Source organism: Gobio gobio, assembly GCF_949357685.1.
Source record: "Gobio gobio genome assembly, chromosome: 3".
Taxonomy (NCBI): domain Eukaryota; kingdom Metazoa; phylum Chordata; class Actinopteri; order Cypriniformes; family Gobionidae; genus Gobio; species Gobio gobio.
Genome location: NC_137099.1, coordinates 1136836 through 1149335, shown reverse-complemented (window position 1 = coordinate 1149335; position 12500 = coordinate 1136836). Strand labels below are relative to the sequence as shown.

At 45.0% G+C, this 12500-nt stretch overlaps 2 protein-coding genes across 2 annotated transcripts in view; both read right to left on the bottom strand.

Annotated features, from left to right (window-relative positions):
- gas6 (growth arrest-specific 6) overlaps positions 1-935 on the bottom strand; it is a 35863-nt gene extending 34928 nt beyond the window's left edge. Inside the window, 2 exon segments of the mRNA XM_079812306.1 lie at positions 381-541; positions 622-935. Of these exon segments, the coding sequence (XP_079668432.1) occupies positions 381-541; positions 622-682 (222 nt within the window). The 5' untranslated portion in view covers positions 683-935.
- A 7415-nt stretch (positions 936-8350) lies between these two features.
- pros1 (protein S) overlaps positions 8351-12500 on the bottom strand; it is a 52677-nt gene continuing 48527 nt past the window's right edge. Inside the window, exon 14 of the mRNA XM_079812280.1 lies at positions 8351-8845. Coding sequence (XP_079668406.1) covers positions 8664-8845 — 182 coding nt within the window. The 3' untranslated portion in view covers positions 8351-8663. The remainder of the gene's footprint in view (positions 8846-12500) is intronic.

Here is a 12500-nt window from a genome sequence, read left to right as displayed (position 1 = left end):
ACACACACACACACACTATTGCTGTCAAATCGATTAATCGCACCTAACATAAAAGTCTGTTTATATAATTTTTTTTCTGTATATATACACACACACACACAATATATATTAAACAGCACTAATATATATATACATATCGATACATATTACATACACAAATATAGCACTATAATTCAATAATGTTCGATATGAATATTCATGAGTCTAATCTGCTCGATTATGTAGATTAGTTGAGGTTCATGAGTTCTAATGACACTTTATTTTAAGACAGATGCTCCACAAACGTGACAGCCGCCCTGTCAAACGGGACCCTATATAGTGCACACTAACCAGGGAGCGGCACGGAATCAAGGATGAGAGCTCCAACATCACGATCTTACCGTCTCAGGGTCATTCTCGAAGACTTCCCTCGCCTCCTCCTTGGTGCAGGTCTCCTCCACACACTCCCTCTCCAGGTGGCCCTGCTTGGTCTCCTCGAACACCTGGTTGGCCCTCCGGTGCCTGCGGAGGAACTCGTTCGCCCGCCTCGGAGACACGGACACTGGGGACAGAGACTCTCAACTTCAGCCGAATAAGTTCGCGGCGCACCGGGCATGAGCAGCGGCGTGAGTCGGTACTTACCCTGCGAGGAGCCGCCGACGCACAGCAGGACGAAGCAGCAGCGCCACACACACTCTCTCATGTTGGGTCTGCGGCAAACTTTCGCTCGATCGGGATCAGAATCGCCACATCCAAACCAGAACACGAGCGTCTCTGCAGCGCATTCAACCTCTCTCTCTCTCTCTCTCTCTCTCTCTCTCTCTCTCTCTCTCTCTCTCTCTCTCTCTCTCTCTCTCTCTCTCTCTCTATCTCTCTCTCCACAAACGCGAGCGGCAGATTCGTCGGTTTATTGGTGAAAGTTGCGCGCGCAGGGAGTTCCCTATGCAGATCACTGCAGTGCACACTAGCACAAGCACTACCCTTTAAAGCTTCCCTTCAGAGCACTCTGTCCTCATTTACTCTCCCTCGTCACACACCGGTTTAGGAGACACTCTGCAGAATGTTCACGCTGCTCAATGGGGGAAAGTCAATGGGGACTGGAGGAGTTGAGCTTCAAAAAAGGACAATAAATGCACGCATTAATGCTATTAATCTATCAAATTTAATTTAACAACAGCATTAAATCTAGCTCAGATCTCATCTTCGCCCTAAACGTGTCTTTTCTCCTCTATTGTGCCGTATATCGAGTGAAATGCTTGGCAAACAAGAACAAATGTAGGCGGGGCTTGAGTGTGTCTGAGGGGAACTGAATAATTATGACTTTTTATGTAATATTCTCAATTTTTTGTCATATTTTGACTTTTTATCCCATAATTATCACTTTTGATATAATATGTATGTTTTTAATGTCATAATTATGAATTAGCTTGTCACTTAGTATGTCATAATTATGACTTTATTTATAACTTTTTATGTCATAATTATGTTTTAATGTCATAATATTGACTTTTTATTTCATAATTTTGACTTAATCTTCTCAATTTCACCATAAGTTTTTGACATATTTTGACTTTTTATCCCATAATTCTCACTTTTTATGTCATATTTACGTTTTTAATGTCATAATTATGAATTAGCATGTCACTTAGTATGTCATAATTATCTTTTGTTATGTCATAATGTATATCGAGTGAATCGCTTGGCAAACAAGAACAAATGTAGGGGCGGGGCTTGAGTGTGTCTGTGGGGAACTGATTGGATGGTTGTGGTTTGCTATTGGCTGAGCTCATGTGAGTGACAGGTGGCTCCGCCCTCATCATCAGAGAAGAAGAATCCCGCTGGGAGGGAGAGTTATTTTGACGCTCTTAATGTTTTTTGTCATAATTATGACTCTTTATGTAATATTCTCAATTTCAGTACAAGTTTTTGTCATATTTTGACTTTTTATCCAATAATTCTCACTTTTGATGTAATATTTACGTTTTTAATGGCACATTATGAATAAGCTTGTCACTTAGTATGTCATAATTATAATTTTTTTAATGTCATAATGTATATCGAGTGAATCGCTTGGCAAACGAACAAATGTATGGGCGGGGCTTGAGTGTGTCTGTGGGGAACTGATTGGATGGTTGTGGTTTGCTATTGGCTGATCTCATGTGAGTGACAGGTGGCTCCGCCCTCATCATCAGAGAAGAAGAATGTCGCTGGGAGGGAGAGTTATTTTGAAGCTGTTAATGTTTTTGTTCATAATTATGACTTTTTATGTAATATTCTCAATTTAATTACAAGTTTTTGTCATATTTTGACTTTTTATCCCATAATTCTCACTTTTTATGTCATATTTACGTTTTTAATGTCCTAATTATGAATTAGCTTGTCACTTAGTATGTCATAATTATCTTTTTATGTCATAATGTATATCTGAGTGAAGCGCTTGGCAAACAAGAACAAATGTAGGGGCGGGGCTTGAGTGTGTGTGTGGGGAATTGATTGGATGGCTGTGGTCTGCTATTGGCTGAGCTCATGTGAGTGACAGGTGGCCCCGCCCTCATCATCAGAGAAGAAGAATGTCGCTGGGAGAGTTATTTTGACGCCCTTAATGTTTTTTTGTCATAATTATGACTTTTTATGTAATATTCTCAATTTAACTATAAGTTTTTGTCATATATTGAATTTTTATCCCATAATTATCACTTTTTATGTCATAATGTCGACTTTTATGTCATAATTATGAATCAGCTTGCCACTTAGTATGTCATAATTATTTTTTTATGTCAATGTCAACTTTTATGTCATAATTATGACTTAATCTAAATTTCACAAGTTTTTGTCATATCTTGACTTTTTATCCAATAATTCTCACTTAGTATGTCATAATTATGTTTTTAATGTCATAATGTCGTCTTTTTATGGCACAATTATGTTTTTTTTTGTCATTCTGTTGACTTTTTATGTCATAATTTTGACTTAATCTCAATTTCACTATAAGTTTTTGTCATATTTTGCCCCTCCCTCATCATCAGAGAAGAGATGAAGTTATTCTGACTCAAGATTACCAGGAACATGAATATATCACAATCACAAGCAGATCGTCCTATCGTTTCCCATCATGCTCTTCGCTGGTACACATCAGAATGAAATATAAACATTTCTATTGCGACACACTGAGATTTGAGAGCAACAACAGATTTCCAGCGAATCTGCCGAGTTTCACAGAAAACAGAAAGTCATGAGGGGGAATCAATGATGACACAACTTTCATTTTCGGGTGAACTGTTCCTTTAAGGATCTGTTCATAACATCCGTGTTGATTTGCAAATAATTGCCTAATAACCCAGATCAGGTTTACATGATCATCCAGACATCATTTATTAGCTCATAAGGCTTTTGATGAAGGTTTATTTCTTCATCTGTCAATCATCATTGCATTATATGTTTTAAAACTACAGCGCTTTGAAGTATTTGAAGCTGTACTGTTGTAAAGATCTCATTGATTTACATTACACACATCAATTTCCTTTTTGTTTTTGTCCATATAAATATCAGCATTGCATATTTTTGCTCACTTTGAGCTCAGTATTCTCCATATATCAGACTATCATAAAAGATCAAATATGATACTCAACATAAACCATTGTCCATAAACTGTCATGTCAGGCGTTAGAGTGTTAATGAGGTCTTTCCATCATCATCATCATCATCATCATCATCATCATCATCATCATCATCATCATCCTCCTCATGTTCAGATGAGCATCCTGCAGGCTCTGTGTCAGAGAAGGCAGATGTTGGTTGTAATCACAGATGTTTGTTGATCTGACTGAGGTTACATTCTTCCTCCTGCAGCTGTTTTCTCTTCAGTGTTTACCGCTCTCCTCTTGTTTTTCTGACCCAGGGTTTTCATTCTCTTCCCGTTTCCCATCTGTTTGTTTCTGCAACACTGAGGTCAGGTCACTCGTGTCCATCTGTGACACACACTGTACATCTCATGTCAGCTTCACAGAGATCCAGTGTCCAGTTATTGTCATATGGAAACATTCCCGCAGAAGCAAGGGAGTCAAAAGTAGAGCACTTTCTATTAATAACAGCAGCTTCCAGACCTTCAGGCGAATCATTTCCAGGACTTTTGCTAGACAAGCATTTTTTCAAAAGTGTAACAAAGTTTACATTCATAGTTAAAGTTAACTGCATAGATCACAGTTAACTGCATAGATCTGCAGTTAAAAGTACACTATGAAACTTTTATCCTTCTAGTGGTTAAACAACAAAACTGCATGCATTTTGCGGGAGAACATTGTAACTAACTAACCTCTGCCACTAACTAACCACTGCCACTAACTGACCTCTGTTACTAACTGACCTCTGCCACTAACTGACCTCTGTCACTAACTAACCCGTTACTAACTAACCTCTGCCACTAACTGACCTCTGCCACTAACTGACCTCTGCCACTAACTGACCTCTGCCACTAACTGACCTCTGCCACTAACCCCTGTCACTAACTAACCCTGTCACTAACTAACCCCTGTCACTAACTAACCTCTGTCACTAACTAACCTCTGCCACTAACTAACCTGTCACTAACTAACTTCTGTCACTAACTAACCCATGTCACTAACTAACCCCTGTCACTAACTAACCCCTGTCACTAACTAACCTCTGCCACTAACTAACCCCTGCCACTAACTAACCCCTGTCACTAACTGACCTCTGTCACTAACTAACCCCTGTCACTAACTGACCTCTGTCACTAACTAACCCATGTCACTGACTAACCTCTGTCACTAACTGACCTCTGTCACTAACTAACCCCTGTCACTAACTAACCCCTGTCACTAACTAACCCCTGTCACTAACTGACCTCTGCCACTAACTGACCTCTGCCACTAACTGACCTCTGCCACTAACTAACCCCTGTCACTAACTGACCTCTGCCACTAACTGACCTCTGTCATTAACTGACCTCTGCCACTAACTGACCTCTGCCACTAACTGACCTCTGCCACTAACTAACCCCTGTCACTAACTGACCTCTGCCACTAACTGACCTCTGTCATTAACTAACCTCTGCCACTAACTAACCCGTTACTAACTAACCTCTGCCACTAACTGACCTCTGCCACTAACTAACCTCTGCCACTAACTGACCTCTGCCACTAACTGACCTCTGCCACTAACCCCTGTCACTAACTGACCTCTGCCACTAACTGACCTCTGCCACTAACTGACCTCTGTCACTAACTAACCTCTGCCACTAACAGACCTCTGCCACTAACTGACCTCTGCCACTAACTAACACGTTACTAACTAACCTCTGCCACTAACTAACCCGTTACAAACTAACCTCTGTCACTAACTGACCTCTGCCACTAACTAACCTCTGCCACTAACTAACCCGTTACTAACTAACCTCTGCCACTAACAGACCTCTGTCACTAACTAACCTCTGTCACTAACTAACCTCTGCCACTAACTGACCTCTGCAACTAACCCCTGCCACTAACTGACCTCTGCCACTAACTAACCTCTGTCACTAACTGACCTCTGCCACTAACTAACCTCTGTCACTAACTGACCACTGCCACTAACCCCTGCCACTAACTGACCTCTGCCACTAATCCCTGCCACTAACTGACCTCTGCCACTAACCCCTGCCACTAACTGACCTCTGCCACTAACCCCTGCCACTAACTGACCTCTGCCACTAACCCCTGCCACTAACTGACCTCTGCCACTAACCCCTGCCACTAACTGACCTCTGCCACTAACCACTGCCACTAACTGACCTCTGTCACTAACTGACCTCTGCCACTAACTGACCTCTGCCACTAACTGACCTCTGCCACTAACCCCTGCCACTAACTGACCTCTGCCACTAACCACTGCCACTAACTGACCTCTGTTACTAACTGACCTCTGCCACTAACTGACCTCTGCCACTAACTGACCTCTGTCACTAACTAACCCGTTACTAACTAATATCTGCCACTAACTAACCCGTTACTAACTAACATCTGCCACTAACTAACCTCTGTCACTAACTGACCTCTGCCACTAACTAACCTCTGCCACTAACTAACCCGTTACTAACTAACCTCTGCCACTAACTGACCTCTGTCACTAACTGACCTCTGCCACTAACTAACCTCTGTCACTAACTGACCTCTGCCACTAACTAACCTCTGTCACTAACTGACCTCTGCCACTAACCCCTGCCACTAACTGACCTCTGTCACTAACTGACCTCTGCCACTAACTAACCTCTGTCACTAACTGACCTCTGCCACTAACTAACCTCTGTCACTAACTGACCTCTGCCACTAACTGACCTCTGTCACTAACTGACCTCTGCCACTAACTGACCTCTGTCACTAACTGACCTCTGCCACTAACTAACCTCTGTCACTAACTGACCTCTGCCACTAACTAACCTCTGTCACTAACTGACCTCTGTCACTAACTAACCTCTGTCATTAACTAACCCGTTACTAACTAACACCTGCCACTAACTAACCCGTTACTAACATCTGCCACTAACTAACCTGTTGCCTAACTAACTAACTAACATCTGCCACTAACTAACCCGTTACTAACTAACATCTGCAACTAACTAACCCGTTACTAACTAACATCTGCCACTAACTAACCTCTGTCACTAACTGACCTCTGCCACTAACTAACCTCTGCCACTAACTAACCCGTTACTAACTAACCTCTGTCACTAACTAACCTCTGCCACTAACAGACCTCTGTCACTAACTAACCTCTGCCACTAACTGACCTCTGCCACTAACCCCTGCCACTAACTGACCTCTGCCACTAACTAACCAACCTCTGTCACTAACTGACCTCTGCCACTAACCCCTGCCACTAACTAACCTCTGTCACTAACTGACCTCTGCCACTAACTGACCTCTGCCACTAACCCCTGCCACTAACTGACCTCTGTCACTAACTGACCTCTGCCACTAACCCCTGCCACTAACTGACCTCTGCCACTAACTGACCTGTCACTAACCCCTGCCACTAACTGACCTCTGTCACTAACTGACCTCTGCCACTAACCCCTGCCACTAACTGACCTCTGCCACAAACCCCTGCCACTAACTGACCTCTGTCACTAACCACTGCCACTAACTGACCTCTGTCACTAACTGACCTCTGCCACTAACTGACCTCTGCCACTAACTGACCTCTGCCACTAACTGACCTCTGCCACTAACTAACCTCTGTCACTAACTGACCTCTGCCACTAACCCCTGCCACTAACTAACCTGTCACTAACTGACCTCTGCCACTAACCCCTGCCACTAACTGACCTCTGCCACTAACTGACCTCTGTCACTAACCCCTGCCACTAACTGACCTCTGCCACTAACTAACCTCTGTCACTAACTGACCTCTGCCACTAACTGACCTCTGCCACTAACCCCTGCCACTAACTGACCTCTGCCACTAACTAACCTCTGTCACTAACTAACATCTGCCACTAACTGACCTCTGCCACTAACTGACCTCTGCCACTAACTAACATCTGCCACTAACTGACCTCTGCCACTAACTGACCTCTGTCACTAACTGACCTCTGTCACTAACTGACCTCTGCCACTAACTAACATCTGCCACTAACTAACCTCTGCCACTAACTGACCTCTGTCACTAACTGACCTCTGCCACTAACTGACCTCTGCCACTAACTGACCTCTGCCACTAACCCCTGCCACTAACTGACCTCTGCCACTAACTGACCTCTGTCACTAACTGACCTCTGCCACTAACTAACCTCTGTCACTAACTAACCCGTTACTAACTAACATCTGCCACTAACTAACGTTACTAACTAACATCTGCCACTAACTAACCCGTTACTAACTAACATCTGCCACTAACTGACCCATTACTAACTAACATCTGCCACTAACTAACGTTACTAACTAACATCTGCCACTAACTAACCCGTTACTAACTAACCTCTGCCACTAACTGACCCGTTACTAACTAACATCTGCCACTAACTAACCCGTTACTAACTAACATCTGCCACTAACTAACCCGTTACTAACTAACCTCTGCCACTAACTGACCCGTTACTAACTAACATCTGCCACTAACTAACCCGTTACTAACTAACATCTGCCACTAACTAACCCGTTACTAACTAACCTCTGCCACTAACTGACCCGTTACTAACTAACCTCTGCCACTAACTAACCCGTTACTAACTAACCTCTGCCACTACCTGACCCGTTACTAACTAACATCTGCCACTAACTAACCTGTTACTAACTAAGTTAATGAAACAGTTGAACATTCATGTCTGTTACTTTTTAAGATGAGATTTGAATTTCAATGAAAACAACACCACATGCTGCATTTCATGTTTTTTTATTTATAAAATTTGAGCACTTTTTCATGTTTTATTCCAACAATTAACGCTGCACTAGTGTTCAATATCCAGCTACACATATTCACATTGACATGAGTGTTATATACAAGACACACACTGATGATCTCCACTGATTACACACACTCCAGTCATCAGGACGAGCAGTTTAAACAGAGGCTCTTCACACACTCACAGGTTAGTCTGACGAGTGGACCAATTAAAACACTCCTTTAACATACTAAAAACATCGCAAGACATGCCTTCTCTGTCCAGAGTCAGGGCGGGGTTTGTGATGTCATTTCCTGTCTCCCGCGGCTGCGATGGGCGTGTCCGGGGCAGAAACGGGAGGGCAGGAGTGAGACTTGATGCTGTTGTCTTTACTCACAGCCTCGTCGAAGTCCAGCTGCTGCCCGTTCACACTGATCTCCAGACAGCCGTGGTAGAACGCGGAGATGGGAGTGATGGACAGTGGGAGATCTGCACACACACACACACACACACACACACACACACACACACACACAGAAATGATACATGGTTTAGGAGTGCACATCATTATTGTGTTAATAATCTTGAGTCAGAATATCTTCATCTGTTCTCTGATGATGAGAGCGGAGCCACCTGTCACTCACATGAGATCAGCCAATAGCAAACCACAACCATCCAATCAATTCCCCTCAGACACACTCAAGCCCCGCCCCTACATTTGTTCTTGTTTGCCAAGCGCTTCACTCGATATAACGAGAGGAGAATAGTGAGGTTAGTGAGGGTGGATTAGGGCAGAGATGGGGTCAGAACTGATGATCTGAGTCTCAGATGAACACATTTGATCTGAACTGATCTAACCTCTGGAAAACACACGATCTACAGGCTCACACACACACAATCCAGCTCCAGAGCGGCTCAATCAATAACACACACACACACACACACACACACACACACACACACACACACACACACACACACACACACACACACACACACACACCCAATCCAGCTCCAGAGCGGCTCAATCAATAACACACACACACACACACACACACACACACAATCCAGCTCCAGAGCGGCTCAATCAATAACACACACACACACACACACACACACACACACACACACACACACACACCCAATCCAGCTCCAGAGCGGCTCAATCAATAACACACACACACACACACACACACACACACACCCCCAATCCAGCTCCAGAGCAGCTCAATCAATAACACACACACACACACACACACACACACACACACACACACACACACACACACACACACACACACACACACACACACACCCAATCCAGCTCCAGAGCGGCTCAATCAATAACACACACACACACACACACCCAATCCAGCTCCAGAGCAGCTCAATCAATAACACACACACACACACACACACACACACACACCCAATCCAGCTCCAGAGCAGCTCAATCAATAACACACACACACACACACACACACACACACACACCCAATCCAGCTCCAGAGCGGCTCAATCAATAACACACACACACACACACACACACACACACACACCCAATCCAGCTCCAGAGCAGCTCAATCAATAACACACACACACCCAATCCAGCTCCAGAGCGGCTCAATCAATAACACACACACACACACACACCCAATCCAGCTCCAGAGCGGCTCAATCAATAACACACACACACACACACACACACACACACACACACACACACACACACACACACACACACCCAATCCAGCTCCAGAGCGGCTCAATCAATAACACACACACACACACACACACACACACACACACACACACACACACACACACACACACACACACACACACACACACACACACACACACACACACACCCAATCCAGCTCCAGAGCGGCTCAATCAATAACACACACACACACACACACACACACACACACACAATCCAGCTCCAGAGCGGCTCAATCAATAACACACACACACACACACACACACACACACACACACACACACACACACCCAATCCAGCTCCAGAGCGGCTCAATCAATAACACACACACACACACACACACACACACCCCCAATCCAGCTCCAGAGCAGCTCAATCAATAACACACACACACACACACACACACACACACACACACACACACACACACACACACACACACACACACACACACACACCAATCCAGCTCCAGAGCGGCTCAATCAATAACACACACACACACACACACCCAATCCAGCTCCAGAGCAGCTCAATCAATAACACACACACACACACACACACACACACACACCCAATCCAGCTCCAGAGCAGCTCAATCAATAACACACACACACACACACACACACACACACACACACCCAATCCAGCTCCAGAGCGGCTCAATCAATAACACACACACACACACACACACACACACCCAATCCAGCTCCAGAGCAGCTCAATCAATAACACACACACACACACACACACACACACCCAATCCAGCTCCAGAGCGGCTCAATCAATAACACACACACACACACACACCCAATCCAGCTCCAGAGCGGCTCAATCAATAACACACACACACACACACACACACACACCCAATCCAGCTCCAGAGCAGCTCAATCAATAACACACACACACCCAATCCAGCTCCAGAGCGGCTCAATCAATAACACACACACACACACACACCCAATCCAGCTCCAGAGCGGCTCAATCAATAACACACACACACACACACCCAATCCAGCTCCAGAGCGGCTCAATCAATAACACACACACACACACACCCAATCCAGCTCCAGAGCGGCTCAATCAATAACACACACACACACACACACCCAATCCAGCTCCAGAGCGGCTCATTCAATAACACACACACACACACACACACACCCAATCCAGCTCCAGAGCGGCTCAATCAATAACACACACACACACACACACCCAATCCAGCTCCAGAGCGGCTCAATCAATAACACACACACACACACACACCCAATCCAGCTCCAGAGCGGCTCAATCAATAACACACACACACACACACACCCAATCCAGCTCCAGAGCGGCTCAATCAATAACACACACACACACACCCAATCCAGCTCCAGAGCGGCTCAATCAATAACACACACACACACACCCAATCCAGCTCCAGAGCGGCTCAATCAATAACACACACACACACACACCCAATCCAGCTCCAGAGCAGCTCAATCAATAACACACACACACACACACACACACACACACACACACACACACCCAATCCAGCTCCAGAGCGGCTCAATCAATAACACACACACACACACACACACACCCAATCCAGCTCCAGAGCAGCTCAATAAATAACACACACACACACACACACACACACACACACACACACACCCAATCCAGCTCCAGAGCGGCTCAATCAATAACACACACACACACCCAATCCAGCTCCAGAGCGGCTCAATCAATAACACACACACACACACACACCCAATCCAGCTCCAGAGCGGCTCAATCAATAACACACACACACACACCCAATCCAGCTCCAGAGCGGCTCAATCAATAACACACACACACACACACCCAATCCAGCTCCAGAGCGGCTCAATCAATAACACACACACACACACACCCAATCCAGCTCCAGAGCGGCTCAATCAATAACACACACACACACACACCCAATCCAGCTCCAGAGCGGCTCAATCAATAACACACACACACACACACCCAATCCAGCTCCAGAGCGGCTCAGTCAATAACACACACACACACACACACACACACACAATCCAGCTCCAGAGCGGCTCAATCAATAACACACACACACACACACACCCAATCCAGCTCCAGAGCGGCTCAATCAATAACACACACACACACACACACACACACACACACACCCAATCCAGCTCCAGAGCGGCTCAATCAATAACACACACACACACACACACACACACACCCAATCCAGCTCCAGAGCGGCTCAATCAATAACACACACACACACACACACACACACACACACACACACCCAATCCAGCTCCAGAGCGGCTCAATCAATAACACACACACACACACACACACACACACACACACACACACCCAATCCAGCTCCAGAGCGGCTCAATCAATAACACACACACACACACACCC